The 27,498-nt window shown below is 40.9% G+C and overlaps 1 protein-coding gene across 1 annotated transcript in view; it reads right to left on the bottom strand.

Moving 5' to 3' along the window:
* Positions 1 to 27,498, bottom strand: part of Zswim6 (zinc finger SWIM-type containing 6) — a 165,890-nt gene that overhangs the window by 60,664 nt on the left and 77,728 nt on the right. Inside the window, exon 2 of the mRNA XM_034523557.2 lies at positions 1,292 to 1,648. Within this exon, the coding sequence (XP_034379448.1) occupies positions 1,292 to 1,648 (357 nt within the window). The remainder of the gene's footprint in view (positions 1 to 1,291; positions 1,649 to 27,498) is intronic.

The following is a 27,498-nucleotide window of genomic DNA, read 5'->3' as shown; positions in this document are numbered from 1 at the left end:
GCTATGAAGTAATGACTTTGAAGACACTCACAAAACTAAACGAACAAGGTTTAATGACTTGTCCCATACCTCAAAATAATGTAAATAAAACAAATTTAATAATATTAGGTACCTGTGCTGCTTAGCCAAGACTGTGACACTTTCCTCAATGTAATTTTAATTACTTACAAAAGTATTTCTAAAGATTTAAAAAGCATAAGCAACTTGTGTTGTGTATGTGCGGAAGCCAGAAGTTAAAGCCGCAGGTGTTATTCCTCGGGTGCTATGCTTGTGGCTTGTGTGTGCTTATATGCATGTCTGTTTATGGGACACTGACTTTAACTGGATAAGTACACTAGGTGGTCTGAAGAGCAAGCCCCCAGGATCCCCCAGTCTCTGCCTCCCCAGCACACTATGTACAAGTTGCCATCATGCCTGGCCTTTAAACACAGATTCTGGGAGTACAATTCAGGTCTTCTTGCTTGCAAGGCCAGCACTTTCCGTAGATGAGCCACCCCCAGCCTAGCATTATTTACATTTTATTGGTATATTGTATGAGAAAATGTTGGTGGATATATTTCTTAACTGTCTCATATATTCCTTTAAGCTAATTTTTTAAAAAATTGTGTTTTTTAAACCAACATATATCATAAACTCTAAGTTGTGATATTTTTCTAAAGTTTGTTTTCTTTTATAAGGTACCATATAAAAATTTTCCTGCATGGGGGAGGGAGAAATGGGAAAAGGAGATCTGAAATTTAAATAAACAAAATATCCAATAAAAAATGAAAAAAAAATAAAAAAATGAAAAGTCAAAAAAATTTTCCTGTACTAGAAAGTAAATTTTAAAGTTAAAATTAATATGTACATATTCATTTGCTGCAAAGTATAAATTAAATGACAAGTGTTTTGTATAACTAACATCTAATATTATCTGGAATGTAACTACACTAAATGGAGTGTAAGATGCATTTCTTAACAAATGAGATTTTTCTGAGCACAAAAAACCTGTCAGATGTGCTGTGGCATACATGTAACTCCAGGGAGGTGGGAGGCAGAGGCAAGAGGCTGAGGAGGGACAATCTTAAGTTCAAGGCCAGCCTGAGCCACACTTAACACAACCCTAGCTCTTGCCCCAAAGGGCTTGCCTTCTAGCATAAAATACTCCAAAAGAAATGTTGTAGGCTATAAAGCTAATCTCTCTGTCAGAGAGTATTACTGAGGACTCATTTCTCACACTGCATTGTATGCATAATTGGGCTGGTAAATGAAAAATAATCTAGAGAAAAATTACATCATCTGTCATACTCACCATGAACTTGGTTAATTTCTGAATTCTGGGAGAGAATCTCATCTGCTAGCTTCTGAGCAGTTGGCAAGACTTCTGTGTGGTGCACTGTGATCAAATACTGAACAAACTTCTGTAGCTGGTCTCTGTTCATCTGAAAGAGAGTCTCTGAAATGGGAAGATGCAGTTTGACCTGATCTGGCTTGCGGATGCGGTATAAAGACAGTGCCACAACATGGGCACAATAAAATATGTCCTTGTTTCCACAGCTGCAGGTCACTGAGGTAATCTTGCAACGATCAAAGCTGATGGCCACGTTGCAAACGGTTTCTGGCTCCGATTGTATTGCAGGTTCTGTCACTGTGCCACTCAAGTGGAAACCTAGGTGACAAGAAAGGGAGAGGTCAGCCTCTGCGCCCAGATGCTACGGCAAATCCTCACTCTGGAAACAAGTGGCTCTGGACAGCGCAGCAAGGGGAAACACGTGGAAACATTCAAGCCAATGATAACCAGATTCCTCTATCAGGGAGAAGACAAGTGACAACAGCACCGAGGTGCTTGGCACAGGGGACTGCAGTGCATGGATTGCAGTACACCTTGGTCACACCTAACGCAAGCAATTACTTTACAGCAGCACTCATACATGGGATTCATGAACAAGATCTAGTTCTTGTCTTCCCTCTCGTCTGTGTAAAATTTCAAGTATAAGTCACCTGGCTTAGTTATCTTTTTTCTCAGCCAAACTGCACCCCCACCCCAGTGTTTGATCTAGTCTGCCTTGAAGCAACCAATAACACAGCAAAGGTAGCAGATGTCCCTTTCACAAATTTTGACCAGAGAAATCTTTTAATATAATACTTATAATACCTATGTGTATAAATACATGTGTGTATGTATATATGATATATACCCCTAAACTGCAGCATCCATCAACAGCAGCTACAGGGAGAGCTGTTCAAACATATCATAGTCTGAGTAACTCATGTGATTATGTTTTTAAACTCACACAGAGAAAAGCTTAGATACAGGGTTATAGAACCCTCTCTATCGAACAATATTGCCTAAAGAAAAGGGCATGGAAGGCAATGCACCTTCAATTCAAAACCAGACAGGACTCTTCTGCAAGTTCCATCATCAATGGCCAGCTGAACACTACATACAACCATCTGGAAGTATAATGCTTGCCCCACTGAGGAGGTCGTTTGCCCTTGGAGAGTTCTAGCTAAGACAACCACTGAGTACCAGTCATTTGTGGCCTACTTGGCCAATGAACAAACCTCTACTTCTTTCCTAAATGCATGGAAAAGCTACCAGGAAGTTCGGAGATGCTGGGTAGAGGCAAGAGATAAGCATCCATTCAGCCAGCCACCCACCCCCAAAGCCACCTTTACCAGTGAGGGACAAACCTGAATGAAAAAAAAAAAAAAAGGATATCCCTTTGGGAACATCAAGGGCTTCGATTTCCTCCTGATTTCAAATGCCTGACAGAAACTTGAGTGCTAAATCAAGAGACCCTTTGAGTTCTCTTGGCCCTTTGCTATTTATGGTATGTCCAAAAAAAAAAAAAAAAAAAAAAAAAAAAATCATCAAGATGGTGTCTGAGTTCCCCTTCACCAACCACGTGAAAACTGGAGAAGTGTTGCATGTGGCTTGAGAATGACTGGCAGACAATGGCAAGGGTTCACATATACGACTTTGGGACCCCTCTTATTGCCTCTCCTGAGTTACCCCAAACAACAGAAACCTCCCAGGGAAAGGTAAATTTCATTGACAAGATAAATGTGCTGTAACAATTTTTTAACCAAAAAAAAAAAAAAAAAAAAAAAAAAAATTAAAAAGGGTATTCCATAAACACAAATTGTTTCACAATAGGAAAATCTGAAAATTGTCATATAATAAATATTTAGTTTTTCACCCACAAATATAATCTATTTAAAAACAGACATTCTGGGGGATGGAGAGATGGCTCAGTGGTTAAGAGCACTGGCTGCTCTTACAGAGGCCCTGAGTTCAATTCCCAACAACCACATGGAGGCTCACAACCATCTGTAATGGAATCTTGATGCCATCTTCTGGTGTCTGAAGACAGCTACAGTGTACTCACATATATAAAATCATAAATATTTTTTAATAGACATTCTAGTTTCCTTTATCCCTCTGATAAAAAGTTCTCTATAGAGAGAAAGTATTATTAAATAAAAGGTAGATAGATAATAAAAATATCAAAAATAAGGGTGATCCTGCCTTAACCAGTACATACCAAATATAATATATGTAATAATAAAACCATGCATGAGATAGGCAAAGATAAAACAAAAAATGTCTGACTCAGAAGAAAGGCTCAACCATATTCTAGACATTTAGTTCAAGAAAACTGTTTCCATATGTCACATATTTGCATGTATAGAAGTCAGACACCACGGCATGGAGAGTTGTAAATTGACATTTATAAAATGAACATCTTCCCACTTAACACGATCACCTTTCTTCTTGTCCACCACATGAGAGACTTTGTCCCTCCATAAAAATGGTATTGGAGAATTCTAAACATAGACAAAGCCCATAACTGAGAACTCAAAAGAGCAAGACTAGCCGGTACTCAACAGTTTACCATATGGGCTGGGAGGAGAGCACATTCCTGGCATATTACAGACTCTGAGATCAATTTTCAGCAACATGTGTAGAGCATGCATGCATGCACGCACACACACAAATTCAAGTACACATGCAATCATCATAATCAAGAGTCAACAAGGTGATAATTCAATAGGTATTCTAAACAACACTGCCATTAAAGAAAAACGGTCCTTAAGAAAACTAATGGAGCCCTTAACCAGCTAGTGCAAAAATGATCCTTTTCATGTAAGTGCCACAAGTCAGATCCGAGTGTACTGAACAGAGATCTAGTACTATTAATGCTGGCAGGGGTTCCCTGGGCTCTCAAACTGCTACAACAAGCACTGATTATTCTTCTACTCAGATTTTTAAATCAAACTTTAAAATATTTTGACCTCCAAGACAACTTAACCCAAAGGTATGAGGTTATCAACACAAAATATGTCACAAAACTTCTTCAATCTGCGTTCATCAAAGATTGCGGTGTCTGATATTTTTTTTTCCTAATTCTAATGCCATCTTTCAAGTGCCCAAATCTCTTTAAGAATCCCAACCTACTCTGATGGAAATATTTCTAAATGGTAACTAGCAGTCAACTGTTGTTTGCGCCTTATGCCTCGCCACCCTATCCAGCTCACCAGGGACAGGGAGGCATCCTTGTGAGTCTTCCGTGATTTTCTCCCTTACTCTTTACCTTGACTCTTCCTTCATATGGCCTTTCTTTGTCAGGAAAAGCACTACTGTTGGACCTCTCCAAACTGATGATACAGCAGTTACTTAACACACTCAGGCTGATCTAATTTGGGGCAATTTTCCCTTTGCCTTCAGGTGAGGGTTATGAGGTAGAAAGCTTTACCTCAAACAGAGGAAGATCACACATTCATATGGACTAGAAGACCCCTGTGGACAAGTTTCTAAGAGCATGGGGGGTATGGAGTCAGCATGAAGAACTCCCGCTACACAGTGATCTCAGGATTTCAGAACGGGTGTCAGGTTCTGAAAACCTGAACAACTTCTGACATTCCACTAACACCTGTGTGTCCTAAAACCATGCCAATGCACACAGAAGATGAGGAAGGAGACTACTTGTCCCCCCACCACAGCAAGAGGGCCGGGAAGACATCCCACCTCACCTGAGTCCCTCCTTTCCACCGTGGCTATCTTTTTAGGTGCTGAGTGAACTCAAACAAGACAACTTCCCCAGAATGGGTTTTGCCTTTCTGGAGCTATGACAAACCATGACTACCTGTTTTAGGACAAGCATTGAGGACACATAAAAGGGGACAATCCTGTACTATCTTGTGAAACATTTTCAAATCATTAAAACTGAAGAAATTACTATAAGCCGCCTTCTAACATGTGTTTGGACCTGGGTGTACGTAGTGCCACATGCCTTTAATCCCAACACTCCACAGAGGCAAGTAGTTATTTGTAAGTTCAAGGCCATCCTGGTGTGCATCGTGAGTTCCAGGCCATAGTGAGACCCTATCTCAAAAACAAAGAAACAAAGTTGGCTTGAGAACTCCCAGTAAGATGGTGGACAACAAACTGGTGATCTGTGTGAGAAGCTAGGGTGAGTGAGCAGAGGAAGGACGCTCAAAGTCACAAAGGTGGTGATAAACCAGCGGGGTAGCACTGAGAAGACTGAAGACATACTGAACCCCAGTTATCCAAGCTGAGCAGGAAAGCTCATTCGAAAGGCAAACCAGCCAGCAGTGGAGGAAAGAGACCGGCTGCCTAGCATGAGACCACACGAGCCTAAACTGTACCTGGTTACGTCTGGCCCATGATTCCTCCAGCACTATCGGAATCCCGGTTTGTCATTGTATATGACTAAGAGAGCAGTGGGCACCATTCTGAGAACAAACTTACTATTTAAAACTGAGCCACCCTGAAGACCTGATGAAAGGGATCACGTCCTGAAGTCTACTTTAACCTTCCATAGCCCCAGAGAGAGACACAGATAGGTAGTCCTGTGGAACAGTGGTAGAGAGTAAGAGGACTGGACTCTTTTGACAGGTCAAAAATGCAGGCATCAGAGGCATGGTTCAGACAGAGAGTGCACAGGGACAGACAGGCTCCCTCAATGACAGGGAGTGAAGCTTTATCAACTGAGAGTAACTCTGGAGATCCTGCAGCCTGGCGGTAAGTGGTCCACCTGGGGTCAGTGGGTAGACCAACCTCTGGAGGCATCTATCTTTTTAGTACTTTAGGATCTCAGAACTCTGAATTTTGTAGAATACTTGACACCCACAGTTGCATCACCCTGTGTGGAGAGGGGTAACTATTTCTTTGCCCAGACACATCTTAAGTGCTACCATTGCTTCCCATATTCATAAAGCTCTTGGGAAGCACCCCAGCCAGCTAGAACCTCAGTCACTCTAGGTCACTCTAGGGATAGATCTTCAGAGAGAAATTCTAGGAGTGAGAAAAAACTTTGAATTAAATAGAAAACACAACAGAAAGCATCGCTGAACAACCAGACTGAAGGTCCGGTAGGAAGAACAAGACTGACAATATACAACATTCAATACATACAAATACTACAGCAATAATGCAGAATAACTAGCATAGCCAGTGGGTGGATGAGGGGAACATGCTCAGTCCACACTTAGAAACGCCAAGAGGAACAGCAAGGACCCTTAATAGGCAAAGAAAGCCAGCAACAGGTAGTCAGCTCTGGCACACGGAGGTGTGTCCCACGCTCTCTCTGCACCAGATAAAGCAAGGAAAGCTAAGAGCTGCTCAGGCCCAGACTCCCCTTCATGCTGCATACACCTAGCAAACGACCCCCTTCACACCACATACCTAGCAAACAACCCCCTTATGCCACACACACACACACACACACACACACACACACACACACACACAACCTAGCAAACAGAGCCCTCACGCCGCATACACGGGCATCTCTGATTTTCAAGGAAAGAAGCTACTCCAAGCTACTACTTCTCTTTTTTCTTTTTACTCCACTTTCAGTATTATTTTTACTACATTGTATTTTAAACATACAACTTTGTTGGGAGATTTTGTTCATATTTCTATTTCCTTCACTCGTTCATCTAACTTTGTATGTTTTCCCGTATTGTAATCTTTACTCCTCTTACCCCTTTCCTTCTCTTTTGCCCACTGTGTTCCTTTTATGTTCTTTCTAATAGTATTTTTACTTCATCTGAAGATATCACAACACTTGACTTCAAGTCACACTACTGAGCCAAGTAACAAAAATTGTATGGTGCTAGAAAAAGACCCGGAGACAAATGGAAGAGAAGATACAGAAACAGGCCCACAGCCATCTGATTTGGGGTAAGTGTCAAAAATATGCATCAGGAAAAAAAGACAGCCTCTAACAAATGGCACTTGGCAAACTAGAAACTCACATGTAAAAGAATGGAATGACTTCCATTTCTCTCACTCTGCACATGAGTGCGTGCGTGTGCACACACACACACACACACACACACACACACACACACACACGTTACCACCACCGCCGCCACCACACCACCACCACCAAGCAGAACAGAGCCTTTCGTGGGGAGGGGATGAAGCCCTAGTATATGTGCATTTCTGGCATGATCACCATTATGTTAAGAACCGCATGTCTCCTAAGCAAAGGAACAGCAGAGCCTGTCTTGGGTCAGGCTCAGAGCATGGGCAAAGCCTTCCTCCAGTCCGAGTCCAATGTTACAAAAGACTGACCTTTACCTTCACTAGTGACAGAGATGATGATCAACCACTGTTTCCTCCTCTCAGTGAGCAGAACTTGAAACTGCTTCCCCACAGAGACTGCCTACTGGTATCACTTTACCTAAGCCGCAACCTAACTCCATGTTCATAAACACACCACCTTCTTCAGCCTTATACAATAAACTCGCCACCCCATGCAGCAGTATACAATCAATAACCGCTCTGGGCTTCTGGGCTGCTGGTCCATTTCCATCAGACCTTACAGCCCAGGCAGTGTTTGCGAGTCTGCCTTTCTTCATTCTCCCTTCACTTTACACACACCTCCTCAGGTTAAGGCCAATGTCAGGGGAGTCAAGGAGGACCTTAACTGTTACAACTAAAAACGCTGAAAGTGCTAGAGGAAAACACTTCAAGACAGGGGTAGACACGAACTCCAGTGACAAGAAATAAGCCCAGAGACTAACAAATGAGATTGGACAAAGTAAAGGCCCCCAAACCAAATGATTACTAAGTATCCACCAGTGAGAAGAAACAGGTTATAGAATGGGGAAAGTTTCCCATCATGAGACAGGAGAGTAACAGCTAGAATATTTTAGGAACCACAAAAACTAAATAGCAATTCAATTAAAATAGGCCAAGGAACTGCAATGACAGTTCTCAAAATAAATAAATAAAAATAGGAATGACAATGTCTGAAAACCACCATTACCATCAGAGAAACATGATTAGAAAAACTACTTTAATTATCCATATTGCCCAGTCAGAACTGTAGTCATCAAGAGAACACAAGACCACAAATAAGCTGGCAAAGACGTGGGATAAAAGCAATCTTTGCACATTGCTGGTGGAACTGTACCCTGGTGTGGCTACTACAGAAGAAGACAGTATGGAGACTTCTCAAAAGACAAAAAAAGAACTACCATATGACCCAGCTAGACTAGTCCTGGGGTCATACCCAAAGTCAATACAGCACAACACACCCTTACACACTCATGCTTATTTCTGTGATATTCACAATAGAAACAAGAAACACAACAGCCCTCAAGACCATCAACAGGTAAATGGCTACAGAAAAAGTGGTATACATACAGAATAGAATTTTATTTGGCCATTAAAAAAAAAGAAAGAAAAAAAAAAAAGAAATCAGCCTGGCAGTGGTGGCACATGCCTTTAAACACAACACTCAAGGAAGCAGAGACAGGAGGATCTCTGAGGCCAGCCAGGTCTACAGAGTGAGTTCCAGAACAGCCAGGGCTATAGAGAAAAACCCTATATCAAAAAACCAAAAGACATCAAGGCATTTGTAGGGAAATTGATGGATGGAACTGGCGATCATTGTTAAGTTTGGAAGGAAGAGCTTCAGAGAGAAAGAGCTTCAAGGTGTGTGTGGTGCTGTGCTGACTTTGGGTTTTAGCGCATATATACAGAATGGAGAGAGCCAGAGACAGGGGTTGTGTGTGTATATGTAAGCAGTATTAAGGGAGGGACATGGCAGAAGTGACAGGATCAGAAGATACTCAGTATAAGAGTATAAGGGGGACTTCTGTGGGCAGATGAAGGCCAGTAGGAAGACGGTGGTGTGTACACACACACACACACGCATGCATGAAAAATTAAAAAACAAAACACCTTAAAAATGTTAGTTTAATCTACTAGGAAGTTACTCCAGAGGAGCAACACTCACAGAGCAAACACTTTTCTTATCACAGCATTGAATGAGTCTCTGCAGTTTAACCCCAAGAACAGACAGAAAACTGTGTAAGGCACTGTAGCATCAAGCAGGCCTTGGAATACAGACTTTGGCCCGACGTGTGTGCTCTGCTTCTTAGATGCTGTGTGCCTTGAACTTATTATTCAGACTTTTGGAGTCTTACTTTATTTGTGCAAGTACGTGGCTAGAAGCATGCTGCAAGGTTGTTTGGGGGATTAAAATGAAATAGCATGTGCAAAGCACCTGGCACATAGTAAAAGTGCTCATTACATTTTATTTCCCTTTCCTTCCCTTCCCAGCTGGAGAAACAAGGGGGGTTGGGGGGGGGGTAGGGATGCTTTCTCTTCATCCAGAACACTTTCTTTTTCTAAGCTACTGGAATTGGGGGATTGGGGGGTGGGGGGAAGCTGCTCTCCTGGGGTAGCTTGGTAAATAAAGAGCAAGCACAGAGGGTCTTTTTTTTTTTTTTTTTAAGGCAAGTGACTAGGAAAACACTAGAAGAGGCCTTCTGATTTGAGAACAGATCTGAACAATTTCAGACACATCTCCTCCCAGCCCTTCCTGTTTTTCTATTTAGCACTGTGCCAATTTCATAAGCAGAAAAAACTTTAAAAAAATACTATGTACAGCATTTTTAAAACTAAGTTTGTAAATGCTGTAATACAGTGATTTTTAAAATGTGATAGTAACTCCTCCACCCCGCCCTGTGAATCCTCGAGTGCCTTTCAGAGCAACCACGATAATGAAATCTTTTATAATTGTACCTCGACACTCCTGACCTTTTACACTGTCTCTCCTGAATGCATGCTTAGTTTCAAGAGGCTGACATGATGTGGACTATTTACTGTAACGGAGACAGATAAACACAAGCGCTGGACTTTCCTAAGGACAAACATTAAAGAGATTTGCATAAACATAGATAATGTCGCTCGTTTCAGCAAATTATTTTTATTGGGAGTTACAGAAGTTTTTTTTTTTTTTTAAACAAAGGTATTATTTCTATTAATATATACTATTATTGAATGACCATGTATTGCAATTGCTTACCGGTTTTACCCTGTATCTATTGTTGGAATAACACCATGACCAAAAACAACTTTAGGAGAAATGGGTTTATTCATCTTTCCAACTCTCAGATCTAAAACATCAAACTCTATCATTGAGAAAAGTCAGGGCAGAAACTCAAGGAGGAGCCTGGGGGCAGGAATAGAAGCAACGGCCAGGGAAGAACACTCGTCTACAAGCTTGACCCTCATGGCTTGCTCCGTGTGTTTTCTTATACACATATGTGATCATGTGCCCAGGGTGGCACCGCCCACGGTGGGCAGGACCCTTCCACATCAATCATCAGCCATGAAAATGCCCCATTGGTTAGGGTTGCCCATAACCAATCTTAGGGAAGCTGTTTCTCAACTGAAGTTCCCTCTTCTCAGATGACCTTAGCTTCTATCGAGTTGGCAAAACAAATAAGCAAACAAAAACAAAACAAAACAAAAACCCAAACCAACCACTGGAGCACAAAGTAAGTGCCAATAGTTACAAATCCCCATAAATAAAAACACTATGGAATTTTCCCTAAGAGGCCCAAAAATTCGAGAAACTGTCATTACGATGCCCTGAAGCAGCAGCTCAACTGTACTTTGCATGACATTATGCCCATTTGGATTATTTTTTTCGAGATTTCTTTTCATTGCTGCCTATGTGTCTGCGTGAGCATGCACCTGTGTGTCAGCAGATGCTCAGGGGCGTACAGAGGACATCAGCTCACCTAAAGCCAAAGTTCCAGGGGGTTGTGAACCACCAGATATGGATGCCCGGGAACTGAGCTCAGGTCCTGTGGAAGAGCAGCAAGTGCTCTTACTGAGCCATCTCTCCAGCCCCTGTACTCGGATCTTTAAGTGACAGACCAACAGTATACTCAGCAGAGAAACAAGAGAAGGAGCAAATTTTTGAAACATGAACACAGTGAAGTCATCTACATTAAGTCTTAACAAAGATGAAGGTTCCTTAAAAGAAAACTTTATTTTTCATTGGCCAAAAACAGCCTTTTTTTTTTTTTTTTTTTAAATGATTGCTTTTATGTGTAAGGATAGGTATTAAGCTAGGTTTTAATAAGGGACAGAAAGCTGTAATATCACGAAAGGACAGTTGTTTTGGGACACACTATTAAGCTCTAAAGGCTGGCCCTTTTGACCACCTGAGTATACGTTCTCAGCTAACTAAAAAACGGTTATGAACTCAAAGCATTAGAAAATTTCTAAGCTAGAATAAACTGGCAGACGTGAAATCAACACACAGGCCTGAAAGCATTCCTTTCATGGCACATTCTTTCCTGAAAAATATAAGCCCCGTGCATGAAGTGCTCAAGTAACATATTCTTTGTTAGAGACTTGAACAGAAGCTGTGGTGTAGTACTTACACAAATACATCTTTCACCCTTTTCCTAAGTAAAAAGAACCCCCGGGGAAATTAAAGGCAGGAAGCAAGGCAATGCAATGTTATGGCTGAAAGGGTGGCCAGGGTTGGGAGAGGGTTTTTTCTGTCTTCTTAAAAGCTGTGCACAAGTGTTGGTGTGTAACGCTCTCGCAACAGTGCATCTATTTGTTACAAGCACACTAGTCTGGCTAAATGTGTCAAAACCAGTATTGATTCATAACTGGTAAAACAGATGAGGTAATCCTTACCCGCCTCCAAATCTAACAGTAAAGCTTTCCCACTCAAAACTACTGCACTCAGTCCAATACCCTGCACTGCAACGTTCAGACTGAAAACAAAATGTTTTAATTCAAATCACGCAGTCTCCAGATCAGTAGTACAGATACTATGAGGCCCAAGATGAAGACAATAAATACAATTTTAAAGCCAACTTATCTGAAATATCATATTCCTTCTTTAACCACATAATTTTCTCAAAGGGAAATCCCAAATTAAAGAGACTGCATCCTGTGAGCTGCCTAATTAAATCCTCTAGCCCTAATTTCTAATACTAAGCTTAAACAGCTTATAGAAAGACATTAGGAGACCTTGCTGGTAATTGCTAATGAAGTACTTTCCATCTTTTTGAAAAATTATTTTTTAAAGGAAAAGCTTTATTTTAGATCCAACTTAAGAATGGATGTTTGAAACAAACTCACTCGTACACTTCAGTTGATATTTGAGAAAGACAATGGAAAAATTAATGTTAAGGCCAGACTGTGAAGCACAGCACATCACATAAACCACATAAAAATTTACGGAGCATGCCCTGAACTGCCCTAACCAAGAGTTCCCAGCAGCATTCTGTACATTATTGGTTTTGTTTCCTCATTAATGTGAATTCTTACATGATTTCATACAAAGATCCAGTTAATCAGAACACCTATGTGTTAGCCAGGTCTGCCATTACTTACTTAAAACTCTTTCTTCAGAGAAGAAACACACCAACTTGGCTATCTATAGCTGGCACTAAGAGGAGGCAGGAGTTAAGCAGAGAAGTGCAGAGACAAGACAAAAGTAAGTAACCGCATCAGTCTGTGTCAGCCTCACCAGGAAGCACAGAAGCTGCCTCTTATCACGAGCTTTTTCAGGGGTGTACTTAAGGGACTCCAGTCACTGCTCAGCCCCAGAGCTGGGCAGCCAGGAGGGAGGGGGCTCTAATAAACAAGCAGGAGTCAGACTTTCTAGTCCACAGGCAAGGTGCTTCGCAGTGTAAATGTAATCTTTCCTCTGAGGGGAACTTCTCTAACACAAAGCAAAGCACTTCTAGCCTCTTGCCCTTCTAAAGAGGGGCAGCAAGGCAGCCCTCCCTGTAAGTTCCAGCACCACCTACAGACTTCACAGCCCCCATGGCCTTCATTACTCAAGCCTCTAGGCCTCACTCAGGCCTCTCATGCCTCACTTCTGGGTCTCCAACTACTGAAGTGCAGATGAAGTTTATTAGTGTCTTTGTTGCCCAAACAACAAATCTCAGCACATCTTCACACCTTTGCCCTTTCTCCCTGGACCCAGAGGCTCACCAAGGAGGTCACAGAAGACCCTAACCTGTCTGTTTCCTGTTTTGATTGCAGCCCTCAGAAATGCTTGACTGTTTCCTTCAGTGCCAGTGGTCGAGGGGAAACCCTGAAGACAGTTCTGCTTAGCAGGCCAAGAGGTAAGGGAGAATGTGGTCTCAGAGCGAGAAGAGAGGATTCAAGCCAAATTCCCTTTCCCAAAGTTCTGTCCTAACTTCAACCTCAGCACAAGGCTCTATGGTTTGGCTCTAACCCAGGTTCTAACTCTACTTATCAGTTTTATAATCAGAGTAAAATGCAAGAGCATGAGTCCTTTTTAGATGGGCTATTTGAAAAGAAATGGAAGTGCTCTCTGGGAACCAGTGAATTAGCATGCTTTAGATCTGCGCTTCTCAACCTGTGGTCACAGCCTCTTTGGGGATCAAATGGCCCTTTCACAGGGGTCGAATACCAGATATCCTGTATTTACTTTATGATTCCTAACAGTAGCAAAATTAGATAAGAAATAACAAAAATAATTTTATGGTGTGTGTGTGGGGGGGGGGGGGTTACCAGTACACAAGAAACTGTATTACCGAGTCATAGTACCAGGAAGGCTGAGAACCACTGCTTTAGATGAAGCAGGCCTCTTAAGGATTAAAAAAGGAGTTTCTGTAAGCCTCCACGGTACAGCTTTTCTGCACTAAGGGATGATATTCAAAACAGAGAGGAGACTAACAGATGCAGATCCTTTATACATAAACATTACCAAGGGTTAGCATTCTTGGAAACGGTGTCACGGTTTCATTTCAAGGATCCGATATAGCTCTTAGAACAAACAGGCTAGGTCTCAGACAAAGTATCACATGAAAGAACTTACTGGGGTCTTCCAAGCAATGCCTGCCTCACATCATGTAAGTTACCAAAAACTAAATGTGTTGGCCTCCAGCCCAGGATACTTTAAATTAACTGAAGACTATTTTAAGATTCTAGCCCTTTCTTATACTCCAAATTAAACTGGAAGCTTGGACACAGCAGAGGTCTGTGACAGCCACATCCCAGAGGACCTCTTCAGAGACGGTACTAGCTAGAAGAGCCTGCAAGATGAAAGAACCGAAGGACATTCTTGGCATGTAAAACACAGACTGGTGGTCCTCAACTGCAGTGCATGGGAATCATGTGGAGAACTAATAATAACAGAGGTGACCACACATATCCAGTCTCCCATCCACACCCAATGATGCTCACGGCTGCGGAGTTGGGAACCAGAACCACTGACCCAAATGATTCTAATTACAGTCGGAAGAAGGCTCTTCTCTTCAAAATACTGGAGTAAACATAGCAAATGGGACAAAAGAAGACTAAAGAATTCTTTACACAAAAAATTCATATGGGGGCTGGGCGTGTGGCTTGCTGGTAAAGCACATGGCTAGTAGGCACAAAGCCACCGGAGAAACTCTCAGCACCAAAAAGTATTTTTAAAAATATACACAATTTGTAACTTACTATGCAACCAAATGTTCCCACTTTGTCAGGTGTGGGGTAGAAATCGGGCGGGGGGTGTATGTGAGGACTAATATTCTCTAGTAACACATGTTATTAGTATAATCAAATACTGCTGTGCCACCTAAAATAAGATGTTCATTAAATATAAATCAAAATATAAAAAAATTAAACCATATTAATCAGAATCTGTACTTTTACAAAGAGATTGTTTTACAATGCCCATGGGATGCCCCTTAATTGGAGGGGTTTTCTACATTAGAAACAATTCAATTAATGAAAAATACCAGCAACTCCTGGTAACACATTGTTTGCCTAAGGCAAAGTCGCTAGCACATGAGAAAGGCAGAATTGAGACTACTATGGTGCTGGCCAGCAGAGCGGTATTTTGGAAGAATGAGCCTCTAAACACAACCCGCAATCCTTGGAGCTCTGGTGTCTCACCTCAGGGACCTTAGGAAAGTCACTCGGCCTTTGTAGTTCTCACCTGCAAAGAAAGCTAATAGCAGCATGGGCTTGCTGTAAGGATGAAATGGGAGCTGACATGTATGTAAGGCACACAAGCCCTCTTGTGGCATGCCTGCTACCATCATTACTGTAAAACAATGCCACATGCTCCAGGAAGCTCAGCATTTTCGAAATGTGCACTAAAACCCCACCCAACCTATACCAGTGAGCACCCTTGCTGCTAGAAATGCCGTGCTCCCAAGGACACACAACTGTGTTACACAAGCAGACCAGGACTGGCTATTGCAGTGACTCAAAGCTCAGTATACTCCTAACTTCAATTAACAAAGCCATCCTTTCCCCCCTTTTCGCATTTTTATAGCATACTGTATCACATACAGTGTGATCTGTCCCAAACGGGGGGGGGGGGGGGGGGGGGGGGCGCTTAAGACTTGATTTTGACTCCAAATAACTTTAAACTTCAGTAACTGTGCTACTTTTTAAAATATATTTCTACTAAAATATACAGTGGCCCTTTATCCCCAATGTTTCATGAAGAATGGAATTATTTTTACAGTTCAAGTCTATCCTATAACTGAGTCACAGACTAATAAAAAGTTAGATGCTATATAGTTAAGATAGCTCCTCCTCACTTTGAAGATACAAAGAACACCAGCTTCTGCAAGACTGCAAGTTAGTGTCCATCCCTGACTACAGAGACCTAGCTGAGAAGCACACCAGCGCTGCTCTGTGTGTGTCTGCAGGACCGCTAAGGTGGATACAGTTATTCCTTGCGGGTGGGATGCTTTTATACTAAGCACAGTGATAAAAGAGAAGGTGAAACAGATTTGTTCAGTATGTGGATAAAATTACCAAGGCATTCCAACCTACAATGTAAACTGCCTTTTAGTTTCCCTGTTTAAGCTGGCATGAGGCAACTTCTGCACATTCATCAGTTGTAAGCAAAAAAAAAAAAAAATTCTTTAACTACAATCATAAAAATGTTCAAGATATTTCTGAGAGAATTTGATGTACAAATGGTTTCCAGAATGTGTTCTGGCAGCACATACTGATGGTCATCATAAAGTTTTGCCAACTTTCCCCAACTTTTTCCCAGGATTTCTCAACACTGAGTGAGGCTTGCCTTATGGTTGGTTCAGATGGTCCAGAGAAGATGGACTATATGGACCAAAGGTGAAGGAAGCAAAGAAGGCTGGATCTCTTGACTGTCATTTCTGCTGCTATGACACTTTAGCACCAGGAGCAGCTGATTTGTCTATTTCCTGCTCCCTCTTCCCACGAGAAACACATATTAAGACAATTTCCATACACTGCAGAGGTAAGCAGCAGAAACCTCAATACCCACAACAGGCAGACATCACACACAGGGAAGTGGCACAAGACCTCTGATTGGCTTTGGTCACTAAGGGTCATCTTAAATGATTTTACAACTTCTCCTCAAAGGAGAAGATGAAGTGAAGGATACATTCTGCAATAGCTGGGGCCACATATGTGGCACAGGCAATTTTTAAGATTTGAAAGAAGTATTAAATCAAGTATATACTGAGTTTTTACCTAAATAATTTTTACCCATTTTTTAAGCAGTAAATATTAAGGCATGATTTTTTTTTTATTGTGCCCAAGGTAACTGACAAATCTCACATGGCATGAGTACTATCTACATAAAATACCTACAATACTGAACAAATAATATAGTAGCATTCTTTTAAAATCCCACTAACAATAGAGTGGACCCACGGAACATCTTGACTTCCTTCATACTTAATAGGCTGCATTTTTTTTCTCTTAACTCCCACAAAACCATTATGAACATGCATGGCCATACTGTTTAACAGTTACATCCATAATCCACTGTTTGGTAAAAGGCAATGATCCAGGCTGAAGGAGATGTATTCGTGAACAGCATAAAGGTTCTAATTCTAAGAAGTCGCTGGATTACTGGACAACATAAAGAACAATCAAGACAATATAAAGACAACTACTTGACAGCTAAGAAGTTAGACTGGAGCTGACTTCTTTCAGAAATACCTTTTCAGTACAGACCTCTATTTCCCACACTATGGTCCATGTTTTAGGAGGAGAACAGCAACTCCAAGGTCAGGTGGGTTTGAACTGAACTGTCCCATGGCCTCAGTCCCACAGAGATTCAGAAAGCACATTGAAATGTTAACAGATCCAAGGACGTACACAGCAGACATCCCAATTCAATACTGTTTGCTACATCCCTACAGAAGGAAGGCAGTAAGAGACCTAGAAGAGCTGCACCTATGAAAACTGTTCAAGGTAGGCAAGCCATCAACTGCTAAAGACAACTCTGGGCTCAGCTGAGAGTTCAGAGATCATAAACCCACACAGGCCACTTGGAAGCCCAAAGCTGAGCCCAGGTCCTAAGGTTTTACATGCTGGACATGCTCCCACCCCTCCCACACCCCTACCGTGAAGGAACCAATGATCATCATGAGGTAAGTTTGCTGTTGAAAACTGACCATCTTTGCACTGACCAAACGTATCAGTGTTGTTTCTATGTGTACCACGATTAGTCAAGGGTTTATGTAGCATAACCCTGAATTAGAAATATCAGTGAATTTTTGGTTAGCCAGAATAGCATATACTCTTTATCAACAATGGTCAAGAAAAGTGTTTATAGTATTTTATATCCAAATCCTTAAAAGCCAAAGACCAAGTTCTCTCCGTGGCTCCGATACGACTTTGTAGGAGAGTTTTAATGTTGTATTAGGGCTCATTTCACATGAGACTCACAGTCCTAACTACAGTTGGCTAAAGGTAAGACCCAAGTGGCAACAACAGTAGCTCAACAGCTGGCTTGGTGGTAAATGCCCACAATCTGAGCCGTGAGTGAGAGGTACAGATAGGAGGACTGAACACTGAAGGTCATCCTCTACTACACAGTGAGTGTGAAGCCAGCCCTGGCTGCAGGAGACCCTGCCTCAAAACCAAATGAATGAAGAATCTAAAATAGCACCTGCCATCATACACAATTAGAATTGATTATGCAAGTGAATTAAATATTCCATTTATGCATCTGTCAGTCTGTCTGGGTATGTCATACTCAGAAGCCAGAAGAGGGCAGTGGATCCCCTGAAGCTGGAGTTGCAAGTAGCTGTGAGCCACCTGATATGGGAAACAAAGTCAGGCCCTCTGGAAGAGCAGCAAGTACCCTTCACTGCCAAGTCTTCTGTCCAAGGCCAAACTTCCAATTTAATAACAGGCTAAATGAAAACCAGCAAGTCAGTCTGCTCCAGTGTGGGCAGTGAGAAGAGAAAATCTGAAAACGAATTACTTATAAGCTTCATCCAGGAAGCATGATGTGACGAAGCAGTGGTCAGGAATTAAAGTCCTGTTGATAGGAAAGATACTTTATTGTGACAGTTACAAACTCTTAAATGCCGCCACTATGTACACTACTGTAGCATGCTATTGCACACAACAATTTGCTGTTACTTCTTCTGAAAACCAAGTGTGTGATATGTAAATCAACAGATCTATTCTATTTTAACATAGGAGAGCTTACCAGTGGATACTGCTGATAATTCAGAAAAATTCAGATGTTGGCCCAAGATCTAACTACAACTTTCATTTCAATATGAAATCATTGTTATATAGTTATTTATGAGTAAATAGTGATTTATATAATTGCTATATTTTAAGACTACAAAAATAACGTAACAGAATTTCTAGTACTGCCCACTTTTAACAAGAAATGTAAATGCAAATAGTTTCAATCTAAAAGGGTGAGAGAATTAAGTATCAAGTTATGTACATGGTGGCTTACATTTCAGAATCAAAAATCTGTGTCTAAGAAATGGTAATACAACAAGGAGAAACACTGACCCAGAAAGAGAGAAGTTTAATCCTAGCCTCTCTACAACAAGTACTGAACTTAGTATCTTTAATCCTAGCCCTTGCTATAGTTAGCTATTGAATTTCATTCTTTTGGTTTTATTTTCATACCTGAAAAAGAAAACTAAAGGGATTACCTACTTCCCTGGGGAGGGCAGGTAGCAATGAGGTCATAGACAATGGAGTAAGTGATGAAGAATAGATGTCCCTCTCCCAAAACATGCATAAAATTCTGAAGACTACTTCAGAGATCCATTATTAAGGGTAAAATCAACCTTGTGGCTCTTTGAAGACTCTCAAAATCTAAACATTTCAGATTTGAAAGTCAAATCCACCAAAATTATAATATGTTCAGAATATATGGTCAAAACCCAGGCATTCATGCTATTTTTCTTGATTTTTTAACAGATTTTTAATTTAAAGATATCTGGTTTATTTCCAAGTCACTCACAATGCCAACTTGAAGACCCATCCAAATTCCTGCATGGTACAAGTAAGTACATTTTTTTCCTGGCTCTTATGCTTTAAACTTTAATGTCCCTGAAAACCTCATGTTGAAGACTGGGTTCCAAACAAAAGGAGCAGACTTCAAGGTGGGAGGGAGGGGAGTGACTCAGGTAGACTGGCTTCACGAGTGAATGCATCCAGTTATGGACGTAGAGCTTAACAGCTATGGGAGGTATCAGAAACTTAAGGAGGTGGGGCCTCGGTGAAGGAAGCAGTGGGGGCATGCCCTTAGGTGAAATTACACTCTCTCTTCCCTGTGCTCCCTCCTTAGTAACCTCCGCTCTACCACTCATCCTCCATCATGGTGTTGCTGCCTCACCACAGAGCCATGACCGACACAGCTAAGTGAGCCTGGATGGAGCCAGAAACCAAAACCAATCTTTCCTCCTCTCAGTTGGTTTTCTTAGGCATTTTGTCAGCAGCAGAAACCCAGCAGCTCAGAGACTGTATTACCCACTGTTGAGAACCTATAAGAGGGCATCAGATAGTGAAAAAAGAATAATTCGAAAATCCATTTCTAATGGGAAGTAAAAAGTCACAGAGGTACCTGCTATACTGTGTATGATTAATTACGGTCTTAGTTTATCACAAAACTATAACGACACGCCGACTTAATGCAGATAAAACACATTTCAAAAAACACTAGAGCAGTTAAAAGGTACTTGGTAACATCTTTTTAATAAATTAAAATTGCTATCTTAGAAAGTGACTTCAGTTACCTAATGTTTAAATGCTCTGGCCATATAGTCAAAATCTGAGTGAAAACCAAAAACTTGCATGATAATGAATTATAAGGCTAGCTTGCAAGTTCTGCAATTTTGAAGAAAAAAAGGCCAATGTTCCTATATTTATACTCAACAAAGTCTCATCAGAGCAGAGGAGAACCCTTCTATTTGAGGGAGAAACTGGTCTGTCTCTTCTAAGGTAGGGAGGGAAGCAGTATGAGAAAAGCTTCTGTCTCCAATAGAAGGTAGTCCCCTGCTTCAGACACTTCTGACACGTGGCCTAAAACACTAGCAGCAAGTGACAGCCAGGACCCTATCTTTTGCTAATTTAAGTGCTCCTCCTTCTCCCCTCTCCTAACATTTGTCCCTAGATTCCCAACGCTTCAACTCTATGAAACAAAGCACATCTGGGCTTCCTCGTTAACTTCCCTTCTTCTCCATCATCAGAGTTACCTTTACACATGTGCACAGTAGCTGGAAATCATTAGAAACATTCATGCAACTTCTCTTGCTGCAGCTGCATCCATCCCCCAACAACTCCAAACCTAGACTCAGGGGCAACTGCAATCCTCGAGACTATTCCTTTCTATGGTAGACTGTAAAGGCAACTCTAGGCTTTATATAAAAAAAATTTTATGTATCAAATCATCATTTTACATAACAATGTAAAAAAAATTTACCCAAAGAGAAATACTAGCCTAAAAACATTTCCAGAAAAAAACCAAGGAGGTGGGGATCTAGATTCCATTCTCATCAATGATGCTCCAACAACACATAACCTGGTTTTTCTAGAGTAAAATGTGAACATTATATTCAATTTATTTTGAGGATACCTCTGATAACATGCAATCTTTCAGTGAAAATGAATTCTGGCCTAACAACTAACAGCAACGGAACACTAATTATATAAATTTTGAGAGAGAGAACTAGAACCAAAAGGTTCATCTCTGAAGGGAAAAACCAAGCTAATTATTTAATCAGATTAAATACAGGTCTAAAATTCATGATCATGACTTTAACTAAATCGAGGTCTTCTGTAGTCACAAACTCTGTCTCTCAGTGATACTCAAGAACCAAAGTTTTAGCCTGAATAACTAAAGAAAGTTTACTCCTCAAACAGTGTTTTAATGTTATTACATTGATGAAACTCAATTGATTAGCCATAGAATAACAGGCCCATAGCTTAAGGGACTTAAGCAGTATTTTCAAGTTTATTGGTGCTTATTGGTGTTTATTCATGGACATTACGGCTGGGCAAGACTGTTGGTTGCTTCTCTCTGAAAGTTTGCATGAAGGACCTATTTCATGAAAACTAGTCCTAAAGGATGTTAGCCTTGAAACATACATACATACATACATACATACATTACATACATACATACAAACATACATACATACATACATACATACAAACATACATACATACATACAAACATACAAACATACATACATACATACATACAAACATACAAACATACATACATACAAACATACATACATACATATATACATACAAACATACATACATACAAACATACATACATACATACAAACATACATACATACAAACATACATACATACATACAAACATACATACATACATACATACAAACATACATACATACATACAAACATACATACAAACATACATACATACATACATACATACATACATACGAGTAACATTATACAGATTAAGCAGGTTATATTTAGGAATACGTATACATTGTATGCATGAATTATGAATGATCACATATGCATGCAATAAGACTTAATGAAAACAGAGGCCAGAAGCCATGAATTTGAAATCGAGCAAGGAGGAGCACAGAGGAGGACTTAGAGAAACAGCAAGGGAGGGATGAGCAGAAGAGGACAGAGGACAGTCTACTGCAACACCTGCTTGGCCAATCGGGGTTGTAGCATCAGAAAACACATTGTATTAGCAATGTGGCCACAGCCTCACTCGGCTGAAGCTCTGGGCGGGTCACCGCTGAGACAAGTGCCTGTCTGCTTTCTCCTTCCTCACAGAGGTCATGTTCACTGTTCATCCTTCTTGCTGAGATCCTTGTGGTTCTTTTAAAGCACTGCCTTAAATCTTTTAGACATTTAGAAACTAGTTAGCTAACATTTCTAGAGTTGTGTGTAAGTAAAGAGAAATAGAAAAAGTTAGAAGGCCTAAGGTTTTATTCTAAGAATTAAGGCATATAAAACCTATAGCTAGGAGTTACTGGTGAATTTAGCTTGGCAGTTTCAGGGACCCTCTCCTTTGTCCTCAATTCACTGTTATTAGTTTATGTCTCCAAAGGGAAAACAACTGCTTTTCAAGTTTTCCACAAAAATGCAATGAGCCAAAAAGGACAAATTCTAAACTCACTTCCCATCAATACAAGTGTGGGATGGTTCAGTAACATGTCTGATTAACTGCTACTGTCTGTGTTGAGAAGAAAATAATTTCTTCACCTGCCACCATGTACATCTCATTTTTGTTTCCAGACAGCAGAAAACTGATTTTGAAGATATATAGGAAGTTACCTTTTGTTTTTCATTCATGACAAGTACCAGAGCATAAAACAAGACAACATCCAAATCATCTCAGCTTCTAAATAATTATTTTTCAAGGAAAAAAAAAAAAAAGACCAAAGTTTTTTGGAGAAAGGACTAGAACAAAGAAAATGGAGAACTTAATACCAGAAATGAAGTTTAAAAAAAATTTTCAGGAAACTTATAATGTGGGAAAACCCCCAGTGACCAATCGACAACTATCTGAAAAGCAAAATAGACAGCAACAATATTAGATTCTAAATCAAAGACTTAAGTAGCCTATGGGTCTGTACTGACCTAATTAAGCTACTCAATGAGTGGACAAGGGAGAGTGGACATGTTTCCCTTACAAAACACTTCAATTGATAGGGCAGAAGGGGAGGGGATCACAAGGACACTGAAGCAAACTGCTACCGGCAAGAAACTGATGATAACCTCAGGGTATAACCTCCCCAAGTATTTGTGGACAAATCTACAAAGGCTTTGGTAAATTCTCCCACTTATAGGGAGAATTTAATTTCCCCCTTCATTTGGGTGTGGCTGGACCCTTCTATTGTAGAAGCATAAATATTCTTTAAAGGTACCAAGAAAGCACATACACAGCATTTTCACTAAAAAACAGCAACTATGTGAGGTAATGTTTGTCAGGAAGCCAAACTGAGTCCTTCAGCAATATACAGATACGTCACAATGTCATGCTATAATCTCTTTAAAAAGACTTTAAAGAAAACCTGAAAGGCAAAATGTAGTTAACTCTAAAGTGGAAAAACCTGGCCTCAATAAATGGCATAAGAAGTCTTTTTAGTATCAGGCACCCACACCCTGACATAATCAGAAGTATATGAACCTAATTTATATTGTTTATTTAAAAAAAAAAAAAAAGAGTGCCTCAATCCAGTATAAAAGGATTAAATAACTCAAATTGAGAGACCATTTTCAAAATATGTAACCAGCATTCTTCATAAGTGTCAGGATCAGGGTTGCTCCTCAGGTGTGAGGAACTGAACTGGGATTCCCAGAATGCACCTAAAAGGCTGGGCAAGTAAGCATGTGCATGCAAATCTCATGAATGGTGAAGATGGTAAGCACAGACAGACAGATCCTGGGAGCTACTGGACTAGCTGGTCCAGCCTTTAGAGACAAGTCTAGGTCAGCAAGACATCCTGACTCACTCACTTTCTACCCCTCCCTCCCTCCCTCCCTCCCTCCCTCCCCCCTCCCCTCCCTCCCCCCCCTCTCTCTCTCACACACACACACACATCAAGAACATCAAAGACAAAGACTGCTAACTATCAGAATAGAATTGGTTCAGAAAACATAGCAACTATATGCAATACAGAACCCTAAACTTGATCTTCAACTGCAAAAAGGAATTAGTAAAAGCAATGGGGAACGTAGAACCAAGTCTGAGCTGGACTATGACCATTGTGTCAAGGCAATTCCTTGCATTTTGATAAAAGGAGTGTAGTAACAGCTGTATAAAATTGAAGAATTAAGGCCACTGGAAACAGCAAAACTAAGCAGATCTCCTGAAACAAAAGGAACAAACTTTTAAGCGAAACTCAGTTTGGCTTCTAAGTAACAACGCAGACCATCAGTGTAAGTCACTCCATGTGATTTGCACCCTGACTTCCTGATTCTAAGACATTTCTGCCACAATGCCAACTTCCTTTCTGAAAGGACTTAAGGAAGCTCAGGTTTACCCTAATCAGGAATCCAGCCCCAAAGTGCCTCTGCTGTGCAGTTGTGAGCAGGCTAAGTCACTCACAAGCCAAAGCTGTCCTTATTGATCACAATGAAAACCCTGCACTAGCCAGATGCTCAGCCTCAGGGAGCAGGGCAGCCTCAAGAGTGGCAGGAACTTCAAACCATGGAGCCTGGAAATGGAGAAATGGACTTCTTGGAACCACATTATCCTTAAACAAACAAACTTCAACTCAATAAATAAAATTACAGATAGCTTAAGAAATACACGCAGCTATTCAAGTTTTCCCAAAATGGCCAAGGGCAATGGTCCTGGGGCTCCTCCCTGCTGCACGCAATTCTCCCAGGAATGCGTGTTTTGCCTGCCCCAGGCTTTACACTGCATTCTGCTCCCTCCCTTCCCAGTGGTCAGAGCACTGTTTGCTCGCCATTTGGGAGTCCTGTAAATATTTAGCAAAACCAATCAAATGCTTATGAAGCTCAAACATTCATAAGCTTATCACCATGTGTTAAAATACCCCCTCGGTGCTCACTTTCTGTGGCAGTAATTCCGGTTCCACCCCTCCCAGGCTTTAAGAAAGGAAAATGAAACAGAGCTGCTCCAGGCCCAGGGACCAGGGTTAGAGGCTAGGATTCAGTGAGCTCCAGAGTGCTTCTCTCTGCAGGTGGCATTTCAAACAGGGAATGCCACAATATCCTGTCTATACCTGCTACTCTCTATTCCTATTGATGTTGTGGGTTTTCTCAAATTACTTTAATATCTCTAGCCAAAGCAAGCTTCACTCAGTTTCAGTTTCTACCTCTGGCCTTAACCTTTCTCTTCATTCCTCTGCCAAATATGCCCCTCTCTGTAAGTCCCATCCACGACCTCTCTCAAACCCACCCTTACATACAGTGGAAGGCCTCTGTTACCTAGACTCCACTGCCCCTTATATGTACACAAAAGTAGTTATTCTCTTCTGTGCACCAAAGTACTTTTTGCACATTCTTATCACTGTTAGCACAAACACTATGGTGAATTGTTTACGAGCCTGCCTGTTTCAGTGAGCAGCAAGCTGGCTCATTCATCTTTGTGTCCTCAGTACCTACCAGGGCCAGGCGCATGGCTGGTACGCATTAACTGTTCTCTCAATTGAATTGAATACAGTAAAACATTTCCCATTCACTCACCCAAGATAGCTTTGGGTCTGAACACTCTGAACATTCGTGCCGAGACACGTTTTAGATGGCAAAAGCGACTTCAGGCAAACCTCTATACGCTGAGCTCTACGGGGGAAAGGTGTTTTTAAAAGCAGCTTAAGTTCTTCTCGTTTCTTATGAACTTGGAGGCCAAGAAAGAGGAATCTGAATGTCCTCCATATGATAAACACTCTGCTGATGGCTGTAATATCAATGACAAACTTTCTCCAGCCTTGGAATGTCAGAGAGTGTGGACTACCCATATTTCCTAGTGCCATAATGGTCTTCATCCTATGTGCAAATCTTTTCTTTTTTAATTTCATTTCTTTTTCTTACACCAGTGAACAGCATATAAGAGTCTGATATTTTATTTCTCAAAAATCTGAAAAGAAATCTTTGGCCTTGTGCCAAAGAGTTGTCAATTTTCAAACAAGATTACCCTACCAAGTCAGTCATCTTGCTTCTTCCATTAGGAAAGAGATTAAAATAGAATTACACTTCCAAACGTGAGCACAGCATGTAAAAAGCCACTAAGCTTTTTGTATCCTTAATATATACTAGCTTTTTTTTTTCCTTTCATTTTCCCCAAATAGGAGCACAGTGTCTAGCCTCAGACACCTCTCCTTTCTTCCCATGCTTCCTGATTTGTGAACAACTATTCCAGTTAACAGAGTAATGACCAGGAGTCCAGGGCAGATGGGCATTTAATCTCTATACTAGGTTCGTGAAGTATCCCTGCCAAATCTTAATGAAAACAAAACAAAACGACAATAATAAAACCCAAATCCTTTAGAAAAGTATGTGACTTAAACAAACAAACAAACAAACAAACATTGGATAACCTGCCATTAGACCTTTTAAATTAGAACAATGACTTCGAAAAATAGTTTATCCTCATCTAGCCAAAATACTATGTATTCTATCCATAATCCCTGAATCCCATCCCTAGATAAATATTCCTAAGAATGTATACACACAGACCATGATACAGCCGCATGCTTTAATTTAGCACTATTCCCAATGAGAGCACCAAAGCAGAACCAGCTCAAGTGTCTCCCAATAGCGCACTGAGTAAACAACATGGCGCAGAGAACTAAAACAGAATTAAACAGCAAAGGACAGGTTCTAAGCAACAGAGATGAGCCATATAATATGGGTAAAAGCAGCAAGCACAAGGCAGTCCCATACCTATCTCTTCCATTGTAGTCCTATCCTATATGAACTGTGTGAGTTGTGTAGTTCCCAATAGGCAGAAGCTTTTTAAAGTCTCTAACACCACACAAAGCCTCCTCCCACCCCCTTCAAATGTCTTTCCACCAAACTAAAACTGCTAACGGGTGAAGGTTGATTTTATTCATTTCGAGGCTCCCAGAACATCACAGTACATAACAGGTGTCCAGCAAATACTGACTGGATAGACAGATGAATGAATTATGGACAAAGGGAAATCCCAAATGGCAGCTGAGTCTCCATAAAGCAGATGAACACAAGTCACTTGCCTTTCCCTACGTACAGAAAAGAACAATGTAAAAAAGCGAAGCCCCTTTCAGTTAGCTAATTACAGTCTCACAGGCCCACATCTAACAAGGGGCTCTGTTTAACACAGGATGGCTTTACTATACATTTCTCAAGTGTGCTCGAGCTCAGTTCCATTGCCTTTCTCTACTGCACTATGGATACCAGACTCTTAGATGTCTAACAGTATTAATGATTCCTCAATTTAATGTGAAACCAAAGATGCAATCTTCTCTATG

Source organism: Arvicanthis niloticus, chromosome 19, assembly GCF_011762505.2.
Source record: "Arvicanthis niloticus isolate mArvNil1 chromosome 19, mArvNil1.pat.X, whole genome shotgun sequence".
Classification (NCBI taxonomy): domain Eukaryota; kingdom Metazoa; phylum Chordata; class Mammalia; order Rodentia; family Muridae; genus Arvicanthis; species Arvicanthis niloticus.
Note: the sequence above shows the minus strand (reverse complement) of the source record. Positions and strands in the feature narration are given on the sequence as shown.